The 16,076-nt window shown below is 43.4% G+C and overlaps 1 protein-coding gene and 1 long non-coding RNA gene across 5 annotated transcripts; one reads left to right on the top strand and one right to left on the bottom strand.

Moving 5' to 3' along the window:
* Positions 1 to 249: 249 nt before the first annotated feature.
* On the bottom strand, positions 250 to 7,082 carry LOC130524855 (uncharacterized). Of its 3 annotated transcripts, none has more exons than XR_008950264.1 (4): positions 6,416 to 7,082; positions 6,101 to 6,181; positions 2,342 to 5,593; positions 250 to 2,148 (listed from the first exon to the last, which is right to left on the bottom strand). It is a non-coding gene; the product is annotated as an uncharacterized LOC130524855 (long non-coding RNA). The 3 variants fall into 3 exon arrangements; XR_008950263.1 differs by having other exon boundaries at positions 6,303 to 7,082; XR_008950262.1 differs by having other exon boundaries at positions 6,101 to 7,081.
* On the top strand, positions 4,313 to 16,035 carry cers5 (ceramide synthase 5). Of its 2 annotated transcripts, XM_057031316.1 has the most exons (11): positions 4,313 to 4,563; positions 10,199 to 10,304; positions 10,412 to 10,542; positions 10,799 to 10,856; positions 10,960 to 11,010; positions 11,198 to 11,290; positions 12,415 to 12,543; positions 12,709 to 12,815; positions 13,456 to 13,612; positions 13,793 to 13,930; positions 15,308 to 16,035. In XM_057031316.1, the coding sequence occupies exons 1-11, from the start codon at positions 4,391 to 4,393 to the stop codon at positions 15,467 to 15,469; spliced, it is 1,305 nt and encodes a 434-aa protein (XP_056887296.1). In that variant the 5' UTR covers positions 4,313 to 4,390; the 3' UTR covers positions 15,470 to 16,035. The 2 variants fall into 2 exon arrangements, with proteins under 2 accessions (XP_056887296.1, XP_056887297.1); XM_057031317.1 differs by lacking the exon at positions 13,793 to 13,930.
* The last annotated feature ends 41 nt before the right edge of the window (positions 16,036 to 16,076 follow it).

The following is a 16,076-nucleotide window of genomic DNA, read 5'->3' on the forward strand; positions in this document are numbered from 1 at the left end:
TCTGCAGGAACACCAGGAGCAACGTAAACGGCCACACACCACGGCATTCTTTTCAGCATTGATATTTTTCTAAGACCGATTGATTTTTATTTTTTTTAAATGGAATTGTAAATACATATGACTTCGTCAGAAATGGAAATTTGGACGCCTTCACGACTTCAGCGTGTTCAAATCTCCATGTTTTCAACAGTTCTGAGCACATAATTACATTATCAAGATGATGACATAAGAGGCCAGGCGAAACAATCACAAGGTTTTTGGTTGCTGCTTTATTCCTGTCGGCGAAAGCATCTCAAAAATGTCGTGAAAGTTCAAACTAAAAGAGCTCACAACGGTGTCAGAGGTCACCAGTTTGGGGGGCAGGGTAACTAGATGCACATGAACCAACAAAAACAAACGTGCATATTGAATGCACGTGTCAATTACCGGTAATGCTGCATTTAGAGGACCAGTGTGTAAAATGGAAGCTTCTATATCACTGGTGCTCAAACGGTACAACAAACAGAGCCCATTGACACAAAGCAAAGTTCTAACAGCTGACGTGTTGTCACCCAAACCTTGATCTTCGTCTCCGTAGGGGCTCGGCCATCGCTAAGATTGTGGGCGCCAACGCGGCCAAGTATGACAGGTTTGACACCACCGTCAACATGTGGGTGTTTGAGGAGATGGTGGATGGGCGCAAACTAACAGAAATCATCAACACGGACCATGAAAACGTCAAGTACCTGCCGGGACACAAGCTGCCCCCCAATGTGGTGAGCACGGGCCCACCGGCGTTCTCTGTTTTCTCCCGTGGATGCTGCTGCGTGTATTCCTTTTGATTTTGGGCACGTTTCTTTGTCAGGTGGCCGTTCCAGACTTGGCCGAATCAGTGAAAGGAGCCGATATCCTGATCTTTGTGGTCCCCCATCAGTTCATTCTCAGGGTGTGCGACACCATCAAGGACCACATCAAGAAGGACGCTGTCGGAATGTCCCTCATCAAGGTGACCCTTGGCTTTCTTTCCACTTTCTAGTTCTTCTTTTACATGTTTATGACATGCTCACGCCACAATGTCATATAATATATGGTGCTAAATAAATAATATTAGAAAAGGATGATGATGGTTTAGACAGTTGCCATTCAGGATTTGTTCCTAGTCTCCAAGCATAGGTGTTCCTTCAAGATTCCAAAAAGATGCTATACAGCATGGATGGATGGATGATGGATGGATGGATGGATGGATGGATGGATGGATGGATGGATGGATGGATGGATGGATGGAAAAGATGTGTTTAATGGATGGCGTGTGATTTTAATTCTTGGTTCCTTGGACTTTTCCAGGGAGTTGATGTGGGCCCAGAAGGTCTGAAGCTGATTTCAGAGGTCATTCAAGGGAAACTCGGCATCGCCGTGACAGTCCTCATGGGAGCAAATATTGCCAACGAGGTTGCAGAGGAGAAGTTCTGTGAGACGACCATCGGTAAGGGAGAGGCACATGCTTAATTACAAATATATCAGGTTTTGAGATTTCGGTAATCTGTGTGTTTTGTACGGTTTTTCTTTTCTTTTTATCAGCTTCAGCATTTCAAACTGCTTTTGGCAGAGTAGCAGATTTAAATGGAATAAGGGTTCCTCGGGTTTGTACTGTGTAGAAACACAAATGTATCTGTTATGTGTGTACTCAGGGTGCAAAGACAAAGCTTATGGGCCCATCTTGAAAGAGCTGATGCAGACCACTAACTTCCGTGTGACCGTGGTGGAAGAGTCTGATGTCGTGGAGATCTGTGGGGCACTGAAGGTAGACCTGCTCTGGTTTCCTCTTTACAGCAAACCAAGGCCAAAGCAGCAGCGCTTTAACACAGAATTCCTCTGTTTTCGCTGCAGAACATCGTCGCCGTTGGAGCCGGTTTCTGTGACGGCCTGGGCTTTGGCGACAACACCAAGGCGGCAGTGATCCGTCTTGGCCTGATGGAGATGATTGCCTTTGCCAAGTTCTTCTGCACCAAGGGCCCTGTCTCACCCGCCACCTTCCTGGAGAGCTGCGGCATCGCCGACCTCATCACAACCTGCTACGGCGGACGCAACCGCAAGATCGGGAAGGCATTCGCCGAAACAGGCAAAGTACGACAGCATCCATTTGTCTCTTTGTTCGCAACTTGGAAGGCTCTGGGGGAAAAAATGGCAATAATTGAGATGTTTCTTGTTATTTAGACTATTGAACAGTTAGAGAATGAGCTGCTGGGGGGTCAAAAGCTACAAGGTCCGGCGACGGCGGCTGAGGTGCACCAGATCTTGAAACAGAAAAACATGGCAGAAAAGTAAGCCGCTCCACATGTTCAGCAATGGCTAATCCTCTCACCCTTGAATGAACTGCATCACTTCTCACCCTCTAGGTTTCCTCTTTTCACGGCTGTTTACCAGATCTGCTTTAATGGCCATCCCGTCACGGAGTTCATTAAGTGCTTGCAGGACCACCCGGAACACATGTAAGGGGAATGACAAAAGGGGAAAAGACTTTCATACAGAGCCACTCTCGTTGCAGCCAACTCTGTTACACCAGTTTGACTATTGACACCTGTGGATCTCAAATGGAGCTGAGCTGCTGTTCCAACCACATTTCCACTACTGCTGAAGGAGTAGCCACCATTTTGAATGTCATCAAAAGATGTCAAACACTAGTTACATCAATCTATCAAGTCTTAAAAAAAATCTTTCTAAGATCTGAACGCCCCTGAAGAGAATGTTCTAAAATATTACCTCATTTCTTGGTAAAAGTGCCTGAAGTTGGCCGCACCAATGTCACCACTCCTGCTGGTTTTCATAAGTTGTAGCTGATAAAGCGAGATGTTTCTGGAATAAAATGTGAGACTGGATGGTTTGGAAGGACTGTGCCTGCGTTCAGTTGGTCTCTGGGATTATACACACGCGGCATTTAGCCTCACTGTAACACGAGCTGAGCTCAATCATGCTGCTACTCTAAACTCTTCACCTTTACCATTTTCTGCAGCCTCGACTTCAACCTTTGCTGAAGAGCACGTCCTGCCTCAGTCCTTTTAAACACTGCCTAAGCTGTTCTCTCAAACATGTTGATGGTAGCTTCATAATCAGTGAGTGAGGGAAGGGGAGTGATTTCTTGTTCTATCAATGAACATGCATGAGGATGCAAACCCGTAAACTGCCTGTCGGCATATGTGAACTGACTCATTCAGGCTCAGTTAGATGCAACAGCAGTAGATTTTCTCTGGCCTGCAGAGGATTTTAGCCATCCTCATTCAAGCCAGGATTAGAGCTGATAAAATTCTCATGTAATAGGAAGTAACCCCTCTGAATATACGCTGATGCCAAAAAAAGTTATATAGTTACATAATGACCCACTAGTTCATTCGAATCCCTTACTTAAATCCTTTGCATAGTTAGGAAGTCAACTGCCCTGTTAGATTCTAATAATATCACGCACCAAACAAGCAAACCTCCTTCTATATTTAGACAACAGACCAGACTGCAGCTACTGCATAATTTTATGAACAGCACAAAAGCATGAAGAAATACTACACCCGGTTGATGGTGCAATGTCGGTTCCTCTAAGGGTCATTTAATTTATTTTCCAAAATTTATCTAGGCAGTTGCACATGAATAATTCCCACATTTTTAGCAATGAAATCTATATATGTGATGAATATTCCGTGAGCAAGTAAGCTCTGAGATACCTAAATCCTTTATTTGCAGAGGTAACAAACTCGACCCGTTCCTGGGCAAATGTAGCTGTGGTTCATCTCTTGACCACTTGGGGGAGTCATCGAATCAATCACAAGCATCACACCCATCACACATGTCTGGGTAGGACAGGATTCACCCCCAAATAAAAGTAAAAAAAATAAATAAACTTCCACTGTACACTATTCTGTAGTAAGTCGAATACTCACAAATATCTATTTGTAATCAAACTTTAACAAAAACTAAAATAGATGAGGGCCACCCATCCCTTGTAGTACGGTAAAAGAGGTGGGACTCTCCTCACTTCCTTGATTCCGCTCTTTATTGTCAGGGCGGCAGCCCGGATTCGTCAAGTGAACGTAATTGAATAAAGGAAGCTGAAATTGTCCAACAATTAAAATTCGCCTTAATAACTGATTCGAAACATTTAAAACAACACAATCACAGCACGTTCTGGTGTGTTTGCTGGACGTATCTTAAAAATGGCCGAAACCAACAGTTTCCAACAAAAACGAAACATTAAAACATACGTTGACTCGTGTATTTTGAAAGTCTGGACCGGAAGCGCCTCTGCTGCTGTTCACGCGGGCGTGCTAAAGTTAAGTCAGGCAAGTCATCTCATAAGTCACTACGGAGAAACAGGCGACTATAAACTCAGTAATTCAACATTTGGGCAGTGGGAGACAGTAAAAACATGGCTGCTTTTTCAGCCTGGTTCTGGAACGAGAGATTCTGGCTGCCACACAATGTAACCTGGGCGGATTTGGCCGACACGGCTCCCGGGGTGGAGTACCCCAAAGCTGGACACTTGTTGACCGCCTTGCCGCTCGCTTTGGGGATTTTTGCCGTCAGGATACTCTTCGAAAGGTTTGTATACATCGGATGTAGGATGCTTTAACGGCTGTGAGAGTGTGGATTTAGACACAGAGATAGAAAATTTGCAGGAAGACAAACAAGAAAATCGAATTTGATGACAGAAATTCGAATGAATGCAGCATTATGGATGAGCGGAATTCATTAGTTTTCCTGTTGTCGCAATAATCTGAAATCAAGATTGAATGGTTTGCTAAGTCGTGATTTTCTGTTTCCTGTTTCCCAGTAGTTCCAAAATTGTGAAATCTTTGATTTGGGTGATTGTACAACCATCAATTACTTATGCATCTATTAAAAATAACAGACTCATCCTCCGTAACCAAATACCCTAGTGTTCATTTAGTAGAACCTCCGTTCGTGCTTAAATTCAGTCACCATTTCGTTCATTACCTTATTAAACAATTGTCCGAATTGACGCCCGATTACGCGACGCCTACATCCGATTACGTGTCTTCCTCAGTTGTCTCCATTCCGATGATATTTGAAGGTTCTCGGAATGAAAGGCCAACAGAGGGCAAGCTGGGTCACACAAATGGTGCTGCACAGTCTGCCAAACTCAAACAAGCAAAAAAAGTGAATGTGACATAATTCTGTTATGCTGCTATAAAACCTACAAAATAAAAGCAGCACCAAGTCATTTCCCTGGAAAGAGACAGTAGAAGGACATAAAGACAGTCTCCTAATGACCTGTTTCACATATACATTAAGATTAAGATTAAGATTAAGATGAACTTTATTCATCCCCGTGGGGAAATTGAATTATAGTAGCAGCGTATGCAGAGTAAAGAGACAGAAAAAATAAACACAGATAAGATTAGAATGTTATAAGCATATATACAGCATATATTATAAGCATATATATACATGACTGCCGTCCCAACCCTCCTGACCGATTCCTCTATCTTCTATCACTCTTCACACACAATCTGGCTGCTGTTGTCATTCAGAAGGACACTTTTGCCGTCGGAAGTGTGTTTATACAGCGTTCCTTAGCGTTACATTCTTAACGCGATGGTATGTTTTGCTGTGAATGCCAGAAAGAAAGAAGAATGCAATCTTTGTCAATATGATTTCTACACGCATCTGCAAAACGTTTTGCTGATGCCTTAAAGGAGCAGCTTATGTGATTCTGATGTTCATTATCGGATTGTTCGGGCTTTGCTTGGGCTGTGAACCAGCAAGCAACTTTACCTCTGAATAACTAAAACCAGTTGAAAACAATATTCTCTACGTAATAACTATACTCTTTAGTTCAATATTGGTATCATCTTAGCTGAAGTGTCACGTTCAGAGAGGATTAGTCTGTTTGTTACCCACATTCAGATGGCAGTTTACAGCTAACCGATCATAAATAGATTTATACTAGACAAAAGACTCGAGTTCTCCTGTTACATTTAGGACACAGGAGATGGGTAATTGTCACGTTGACGTGCTGTCCAGACTCACAGTGTCACATTTTTCTGTAAAGATGTTGGGTTTGTAAAGAACTGTTGTAATATTTGACTTTATTTGGCTTAACTGTTTGACAGACCTGGCTGATTGGTGTGATTGATCCGTCCTTGCACTTAGGGGGGAATTGGGAGATGTGAGGTCCTGTAAGGTGTGTATAGACCTAAAATAAAGCAGCATATTCATTTGTTATTGTATCGCTCAGCCCTGATAAAATGTGTTGAAACTGTGTGTAGAGCAGCATGCTAGCTACATAGCTCAACAAATTTAGCCAAACACCTCACCTTTAATACTGGCCATAAAGTCAAACTTTAACTTCTCTGAATTTATTGCATTTCACGGCGATCGCTTCAGTGGTTCAAACAAAGCTGAGCTGACAAAAAAAAACCTGGTTTACCTTTCTCATTCATCCTTTATTCGTTAGGATTAAGCTCGTAAATATTAAACCCAAAGCAAATTTACTTTCTGTTCTTCAAGGCGTCTATGCTGATTTCTCTCCGATCTTCCAGCTTCTTCTTTTTTTTTTTTTGAAAGGTCATCCATCTTTTTCCTGAGTGGCTCCTCCTCCTTTCAGAGGAGGTTCTTGTTTGTTTATTACTTTGCTTTTGGCCGTTTTGATCGGAGTAGTTTGTTTTTGTGTGCGGGCCTTAGCCCGGCTAAGCCAGGTGAGGGGTGCCAAACTCGCCATCTGATCCGTCACCACCTCTTTGCAACTGGCACCCTTTCCACGCACAAAAACCCAAGAGGAAGTGAGGACTTTTGTTCAGGGCTATTCATTTCTGACACAATCCTGCCTTACCTCTCGCCAAAGTGAAATTTCCTCCATATTACCTGTAGATCCCGTCACCAGACATGCTGCAACAAGTGGAATAAAGGCCACAGCTGCGTTCAGCGCCATGCTATGAATAGAACTGGCTGTGCGTCGGTTTGGCCCCGCTACTGGGAGGACGAGCTACCAGACACGCTCGTCGCGCTCCCCTATACAGCCATCGAGGCCGCTCACTGCACGTGTTCCTGGGCCACACCAAGGCCATCTCTCGGCAACTGGCTTTTGTGTATTCTGGTCTCGTCGGGTTCTGAAGAGGAACAGGCATGTTTTGATGTGTTACATAAATAGAGTAGGACGTCCCCCCCCCGTTGCTGCTGTCCCAGACCTGTCCTCAGATTTGTGTTGGCTCTTTATGCCTGTTATAAATGAACAAAAACTGTTTAGAAGATGAAAGAGACTGCTACATGAATCTGTGCCTCTTATTTTATCCGTTAGCTCACTGGTGACCAGGGGGAGACGTTGACAATGGGAGAGACCCGGTTAGATAACGAACGTAATGCCGGTCAGATCCGTGCTGCATTTGAAGGTCTGGCTGTGCACGCCGCCCTCATTCTTCATTTTATGGTTGGCCTTTATGATCAGAAATAAACTATAAACACGCATTATATGTACCTCGTGGGTGTTGCGTAACCCAGCAGCTTTGGATCCTTGGGGGGAATTTTTGATTTGTGGGAGGAAGACAATGAAGAACATGACGGGTCAGAGTACAATGGGTCTTATTCATAGGTCGGGCAAAAGGTGTAAATGCCTGCAGAATTGGACTGTGCTGTAAAAGCCAATTTCTTAGATGGAGCCACGAGCAGTTGCTGGGACATTTTCAGTGTTAAAGTTCAGCGCGCGCAGGGTGATTTATGCTCCTCTTGAGTCTCACCTCGCGGGAAATCATCCGCATCCTCGTTTAGTGAATCCCGTCAGCAGGAATCTGCACTCCGGGCACATCTAAAGGACCATTGTGTGGGACTTTTGGAGTATCTACAGACCTCGAGCAACCATTTACCCCTCGGCTAGACCTCCCCTTTCAAGTGTTTAGGTGAAACTACCTGTGCTAGCTGTAATCCAAATGAAAGGGAAGTGCTCATAAAAGGAATTGGAACATCGACTTCTTCTATTTATTATATTAGGAACTGGAATGGAATGATTTTGTCTATAGAAATATAAGGGACACTCGGCATTATTGGAGCGGTTGTTAAAGGCCTGTTCGGGTGCGTTTGATCACTGATCCTATTATATTGAGGGACCTGGCTCTGCAGTTTTCAATTGTGGAACATGCAGAATAAAGCTGAATGAAGCGTGTCATGATAATTATTTATTACCACTAATAGCGCACGTGCAAGTCAGTTCTGCTTATTTGGATAATGACAGAGTCAAGATGGTCGGATCAGAACAAGCCTCTGCTCAAATGGATCAAACACTGCCTATTTCCAAAGGCTAAATCTAAATGGCTAAATCAATTACAGGGACGGTTTTCTCTTTATTGTAATAGTTCAAGTCATATGATCCGTGTTTCTGCAAAGTGTAATCGCAGATGGACGCCCAATCACTTGATAATAATCTATTAAAGAGATTTGATGGAAAAAGTGGGAAAAGAATCTTAAAAATGAACCAATAAAAAGAGAGATGCAGGTATGAACATTCAAATGTGCCCGTTGTCAGAATCTCAGCAAACAGGTTTGGACAGCTGATTACAGCGCTCAATTCCTCTTTGTTGGGCTGTTTACCTGCCATCAGGTCGCTCAGCCGAGACCATAGTCAACAGTCCTGTTGGACCGAGGTATCCATCACTCATTGCCTTGCTGAAACTAAATACTTTGCCAAGTTCCTCCAGGTTCTTAAATGATGGATTTAAAAGAAGTCGGGGTTTACCTTTTAACTTCTATATGTTCTCCTGATTGTTTAAAACGCTCTTTATCTTTTAGTAAGCACTTGACCTTTGTGACACAGGTCATGTCGTTAAATTACGCATTCCTTGTACTGCTGCCAGACCTTCGGGGATACGGGTCATCAGCGTACATACAATTTTAAAGGCACAGTACATGTTTTGGGACTCTTTTCCACAAGATTGATGAGTGGTTGTAGTAAATCAGGCTTCTTTCAGCATGCAGCCTCATTAATGATTGATTTAAGTTGTATTCTTATATTGTACACAATGAATGATGCAGTATTTAAAGAGCTAGAGTAGGTTTCTTAGGCAAGAAATTAAACTCAGAATTAGATGGTGTTATATGGCTATGCTAATAGCGTCTGTGTCTGACTGGTCAGAGATAAGAGGGCTGTAGCACATACATACACTTGGACCTTAGCTGAGTGTTCACGCACCACGAGATATTGTTTAACAGTCCGTAAGGGCTTTGTTGCACCGCTCTTTTATTGCATCGCGCTTTTTGATAGTAAACGTGAACCGATTCCTGTCAGTAAGACTGAAATTCACCACACCCAACTTAGAAGTTTGTGGTTGGATTAGAAGCGATCTGATGAAAATATAGAGCACACTTGTGTTTAGACGCATATATAATAAACCCATAATTCCTAAGTTTGTCAGGCCAAGTTGTTGCTTCTATTGCCCTTCAGCTAACTCATGTTAGCCCTTTCATTTTTAATCAGCATTTTCTATGGATATTCAACCATCGAGTTCACTGAGATCCAGCAGCGTTTTCTCGTTTGGAAACAACCCTGATAGGAACAGATGTGGGTTCTTTTTTGGAAGCAGAGTTCCGAAGCTGAGCTGTAAAGTCAATGCCGTCCTCATGCTGTTCTGTCCTAAAGTGGTCACTCAAGGTCATCACGAGTGTACCGACTGGCACAACACCACTGTCATGTGAGGTTCATTCGCATATAAGAGCTTCTTTCCCCTTTAACCTTACAGTTAAGTCGTAATCCAGAACCACAGAGCCCTTCAGGCTCGCAGAGGTCAAACTTTTCCCACTGTCAAGAAGGCATCGGAGAATCCCGAGGGATGAGGGGGCTCTTCAGCGATTTCTAAAAGATTTTATTTTATCTATGAATAGTTTGTGTCTGGCGTTACCGTAGAATTCTATCGTCTGGATGAAATGCTGTTTTAATGAAGTGCGTCACACTTGTATTCAGGGTATTGGTGGGTCGTAATTGGCAACAAAACATGTTGCGTAATCATTGAATCATGACTGATATGTAGGTGATGCTCAAGACATCACGTAGGCTTGGTGAGGCCCCTCTGGAGTTTAGATCCTTGGAGATTTTTCTGCAACCTCCAGTCACTTTAATCAGTTCGATCTAACAAGTTTGCTGACATGAAACTGACTGAATTTCAAACTTTCTTGTCAGGCCGTGTGTATTTTCAGTGTCCTTTATGTCCCACATCTCCATATCCGACAGATTTATTGCCAGTCCCAGCGCCCAGAGTCTGCGCATTCATCCGGGAGTTGCACGGAGAGCTCAGCCCAATGCAGTCCTGGAAAAAGTGTTTACATCCATCACAAAGGTCCTATTTCTTTCTGTTAGAAACGTTAGCGCAAAATAGAACAAAGATAGAACAAATGTGACGCGCTAGCTTCGCTGACTTGAATTTTTTTCCTTTTGTGTGCGCAGAATCCAAATTCCCGCCATCTGGACGGCCTTTCCAAGCAACTGGACTGGGAGGTGCGAAAGGTCCAGCGTTGGTTCAGACACCGCAGGAACCAAGATAAACCCAGCACACACACCAAATTTTGTGAGAGCATGTAGGTGGATGCCTGTTGAGCTCACTTTTAACCTCTCTGCGGGCTTTTTCTTTGTGTGTTGTTGTGTGTGTGTGTGTGTGTGCAGATGCTCCGATAGGCTATACAGTTTGGGCTTTTGATTTTTAACAACTGTAAAATTAAAATATAGAACATTTTTACATTCCGTGTTGTTTCTCCATTTTGACCTTTGACTTAGAAACGATACAAACATCGTTTCTTAATCCTCAATCAGCCCTCCTTTTTGTTTTACTCCTAGGTGGAGGTTTACATTTTATTTGTGCATATTCATCTACGGGCTACAGTTTTTGTGGCAGGTGAGCAGAGCCTCCGACAAAACCACATTAAACCAAGAGAGATGTTTTAGCGGGACCCGGTTAGCTGGGATGTCGTTCCGTTGATTGATGTTTTTGTTTTTAGTCTCCTTGGATGTGGGACACACGGCGCTGCTGGCATGGTTACCCTTATCAGGTATGATACTGTTTTATTGTATGATCTTAAATGTGTAGCGTGTAGCAACCACAGCCATCAGGCATATCCATAGTGCCGACATGGAGTCGGCCATTAGGGCACCAGGTGGAACCCTGTTTTGGACGTGCTATTAAATGCAGACAGCCCCTCTCAAATGACTCCTTTGATTGTGTTGTCGTCTCTCCAGGTCATGACCCCAGGACTTTACTACTACTACGTGACTGAACTGGCCTTCTACTGGTCACTTGTTTTCTCGCAGTTTACCGACATTAAAAGAAAGGTAAGCAGAACAGGAGCTGTCTGATCCACCTTTGGCAACGGCTGTAACGATTGTGATAATTTTGGACGGTCACATGTTTGTGGTTCTGTGGAGTCGGCTCAGGGGCAGGGCCCCTCCCCCGTCTGTGGAAGCTTTGTATGTGCATCCCCTGTCATGTGATCTAACAGGCATAATTCTATTAGAATTCTCCGACTTCAACTACTATAGGAAAGTGGGGCGGCTAAAGAACCGTGTTCTGAGTGCTGCTTTATACGCAAGCGTGTCCGTGTGATATCTGGTGCATACCTCTTTCACTCCATCTGTCCTCCCTCCATCTGCGGCTGACGCCTCACATGACTTGCTTGTCAGATGCACACGTCTCCTTAAGCTGCTGGTCTCGAGCGGCCTCCGCTCGCTCCGTTACTCTTTCATCTTCACCTTCTTAATCCACAAATTCCAGAGTCAGATGTTAGTTGCCTCACGAGTGAAACTAGGCATAAATCAAATAATGGTTGGGTTGGACTGCTTCATTTACATTTTTATTGAATTTAAACAATTTGCATGCATGTCTACATGCTCATGACCCGGCTGCCCAGAATTACCTTCTACACAGTTTCTTTGAAACTATTTCTGGTATTCTGCAGAGAAAGGAGAGAAAGAGAAAGGAACAAAGCCTGCTGCGATATGCAGCGAGAGTCGGGAAATTTGGCCCTAAGGCCTGAGGTTTCCTCAGCCTTAACCAAATAAATGTCAATACACTTTCTTTTGTACGATGCAGCAGACGTTTAATCCTACCAGTCATTTCCTGTGTGGGGGACAATACGTCATATAACATTTCGAAATGTCCCCAGTGAGTTAGAGGTTGGGTTTTCTTATTTTAACTTTTCATTTACACACTCTGGTTTGTCGTAAAGTTTTTTTGTTTTTTTTTAAAATCAAAGCATTTTACCTGGTTCCCAAGGCACATTCCGGACGTCCACTCGAATCAGTTACCCTGAAGTTAACCTGGAGACCTTCCGTGATATTACTGGTGCTTAAGCTCAGCAACTGTGACGATATTTGCATGAAGATGACGTGAAAGGCAACTGGCCCCCAAACGCCATGTGCTGCATAAATAATAAATATTGCCCGTGTTTTCCGTGCAGGACTTCTTCATCATGTTCATCCATCACCTGGCTACAGTGAGTCTCATCAGCTTTTCTTACGTCAACAACATGGTGCGAATAGGAAGCCTGGTGATGTGCATCCACGATGCCTCGGACTTCCTGCTGGAGGTAGGTTGCTCTGTGACTGGCATCGCTCACTCCTACAAACTCAGAAACACTGTGAGGGCTCATTTTATCCACAGCCGTATTTGAACTACGGATGATGATATTAAACACACAGTGAAACTGTAATTATGTTAACAAAATGTATTGTTTCACTTTTTTCCCCTTTAGGCTGCTAAACTGGCCAACTATGCTAAGTACCAGCACCTGTGTGACTTCCTCTTCATCGTTTTTAGTGTGGTATTTTTCATCACACGGCTCGTTATATATCCATTATGGTGAGTTCTGTTAATGCCAGTAGCAACCTTGGGCAAAGTTTCAGTGCAGCAGGAGCCATCGGCCATTTTTCTTTTCCTGGCAAGGCAGAGTGTGCTGTAGCAGAACATAATTGAGGTAATTTGGGACAGTGAATAAATGACCTCGAAATGGTGAACCTTCCCCTCTGTCGGTCGAATGAGGCGGTTTCCATGACGACTGTGCCGGGCATCACAACGTGTTGCGTCGGAGGATGCTAGATAGCTGATAATAATTTGCTAGCCAGAGCAGGATGTTGAAGCTTGACCCCCAGAGGGATGAACAACAGGGAACTTCACGGTCAGAAGAAACCTGAGCAGCTATATTCAGTGTCTTAGTGTGGATGAACGATAAAGCTTGTGTTGCCGGGGAAGTTACCGGAGCTGAAATCTATACCTCTGCGAGGGAAGTTGGGTCCGTTGACAGCATCCTGTCACTCATGGCATGAGGTCACTGGCCATTCACCTAACAGATCAGTGGGGGCGGTGTTATTCCAGGTCTCACTGGGGGGAAAGGGCAATAAGGTCCAACAGTCCCCCTGTTGTGGAAACTCTGCGTACCTCAAAGCCTCTCCCTCTACACTGGAAACAGTGACGCAAATCTACACGTGTTTGTCTTTTGCAGGGTCCTGAACTCTACCATGTTTGAGAGCTGGGCCATAGTTGGGCCGTATCCATCCTGGTGGCTCTTCAACTTCTTACTGCTGGTTCTGCAAGTGCTGCACCTCATATGGTCCTACCTCATTGCACGAATAGCTGTCAAAGCCTTGCTGAGGGGCAAGGTGAGTCCCCCTTGGTGTGTGTGTGTGTGTGTGTGACAGCTCTACCTACTGAGAAATACTGTATAAGTGTGCACACACACATAATGAGTGTAAAACACAACACATTGGTTCTTTTTGCAGATAATTTTGCTGCTTTTTTGACTCTAAGCTCTGGGTGACAGTGTCTCATTCTCTCTGCAGACGCTGCTTATTTCCTCTCCCTCTGGAATGAGGGAGGGAGGTCCTGTCTTTCTCTCTGTCTGTCCACTGAGCCCTCCTCCACTGCTCTGTCGCTTCCCTCCATTTGCTCTGTCCACTATACCTTCTGTGTTTTTGGCTGTAAGTTTCTGTTTCCTCCCTCTGAGATCATCCTGACTCTCGACTGTCTTTTCTGTATAATGTTTTAAACCGTTCTGCGGTCACTTTGTATTAAAACAGCCACAAATATGATAAAGATGGTGGTAGAATGTCACAAATGTCCAGTATGTTCAGCTGGTGACTGGCGTTGTACTGCACCACCACCCTGTGGTTATAAAGGACACACCAGACTACAATACACGGAACTAAATGTCACCTTTCAGGTTAGGATATTTAGAAGTCCGCTCATTTCAGGATGTTGCTCCAGCTGCATTGATTTGCAATCCCCCGTCCTCCTGCCTCTTTCAATTGTTGGCATTTTTTAATAAATACTCTCCTTTAATATAGCTCACAGACCGTCGGGCAAAATATAGTCCCTCTGCGTCCCAGTCTCACTGGTGTTAGTGGCTGTGCCGTGTATGGCATTTGCACACAGAGGAATAAAACGCTTGAGCACTGGTCAAAGTTCAGGTATAAAAGTGCCCGCACAGACTGTCACAACTTCACAATCAAAAGCCCTTTCTGTCAAATGTTTGCTACTGGTTCTTTTTTGCAGCCATTTTTTTAGCTGGTATAGCAACAGAAGTAGTTTTTCCCCAGAAATGAGAATAATCAGTCATTCAAAATCATTTGACTGTTGGAGCTGAGTCTGCTAATATGAATAAAGCAGCCTTCAGATTAATGGCTCATACTGTAAAACATAGAAGGCCAAATGTGAATGTTATATTTATGTATTACTCTTCTGTAACAAACTCTCTCCTCACAAGCTAATAAGAATAAATAACTTATCGATGAGAAAACAAAGCTATAAAAAATAAATTACGAATCAAAGAGAATAAATGAATAATCAATTTGTTGATATCACCAAGAGGTGTTGAAAGTTGTAAAGATCAGGTGACTTAAGGACACAAGGGTGTTCCATTCACCTTTTCTTATGATAACCGTGACCTCTGCTTTCTGCCTCTTCTGTGCCACAGTTAAAACATCGCTATCTAATTATAGTTATTCTAGTCTAAAAAAAAATGCAAAAAACAAATTCAATTTTGTGGCTTTAATCAGCTTTTAGTGAGTGTTGGGTGCTAGTTGTGGATTTTCTTTTGCCAGAATGCATTTCATTTACACACTTTTAAGTACATTTATTGTGAGAAGAGAACTTTTAACTTTAGATGTTGTTTTTTTTTCAAAGTAGTATTTGTGTTAGTTACTCTGATGATAAATTATCAAGGCATATTTACCTTTAAAAAAAAAAAAAAAAAGTTCTGTTTAGGCTTGTAACAGCATGTAAGCAAAGCACAATGAGGGCAAACCATTGAATTATTTTTGATATTTTTTAAAAATTGGTTTCCATCTTCCCTGCAGGTGTCCAAAGACGTGCGCAGTGACATTGAAAGCAGCTCAGAAGAAGAAGCAGGCGCGTCCACGGATGCCCTGAAGGCATCTCACACATCCAGAGGAGAAAACGGCACCAACGGCCACTGCGCCACAGTGAAAACACGGGCCCTGAACCACAGTGGCTGGTGACCCCGGAGACCGCAAACACCAGCTGCAAGTGTGCACAGCCACATGTTGGTGAATTGACAGTGAACACTCCAGCATCTGCTCCGAGGAGCCCCAGAACAACACGTACGATGCAAAGCTGTAAAGAATCCGACCATGCGAGCCATTTGGGTGGTTATTATTTTAGACAGAGGGGATTTAGTTGTTCCCAGATGTTGCTCCGTTTCAATGTTCTCTCCATTGTTCAGATGAACTCTCTAACTGTCGAGATGTTGCACACAAGTCCATCATATGACGGCTGGTATTGTGACTTTGACCAGCTCCTCAGAGGGGAACTGCTGGGAGCGTGACCACAAGATCAAAAGTTCGAATGGTGGTATCATTTCCCTTATTGTTCATTGTGAATTTCTTTTAATAGCATCGTATGTTTTACTGTTTTTCTATTTCTTCTGAGACCAAATGTTTATGAAATAGCTGCCACCTTTACAGGAAATTAGGTATGAGGACTAAAACTGAAACATTTGGTGTCAAGTTCTCACTGGAGAGCCTTCAACAAATGTATTTCCAAATATATTCTGTGGTTGAAACTAGTCTTTTGTGTTGAGGTTTGTTTTATAAACGCCACATTATA

Source organism: Takifugu flavidus, chromosome 4 (assembly GCF_003711565.1).
Source record: "Takifugu flavidus isolate HTHZ2018 chromosome 4, ASM371156v2, whole genome shotgun sequence".
Classification (NCBI taxonomy): domain Eukaryota; kingdom Metazoa; phylum Chordata; class Actinopteri; order Tetraodontiformes; family Tetraodontidae; genus Takifugu; species Takifugu flavidus.

Bases quoted from the DNA above. Each gene is read 5' to 3' on its own strand.
- cers5 (XM_057031316.1), top strand. From the start codon at position 4,391: ATGGCTGCTTTTTCAGCCTGGTTCTGGAACGAGAGATTCTGGCTGCCA. The intron at 10,305-10,411 runs GTCCTATTTCTT...TTGTGTGCGCAG, and splicing joins TGTTTACATCCATCACAAAG to AATCCAAATTCCCGCCATCT. The intron at 11,011-11,197 runs GTATGATACTGT...TCGTCTCTCCAG, and splicing joins GGCATGGTTACCCTTATCAG to GTCATGACCCCAGGACTTTA.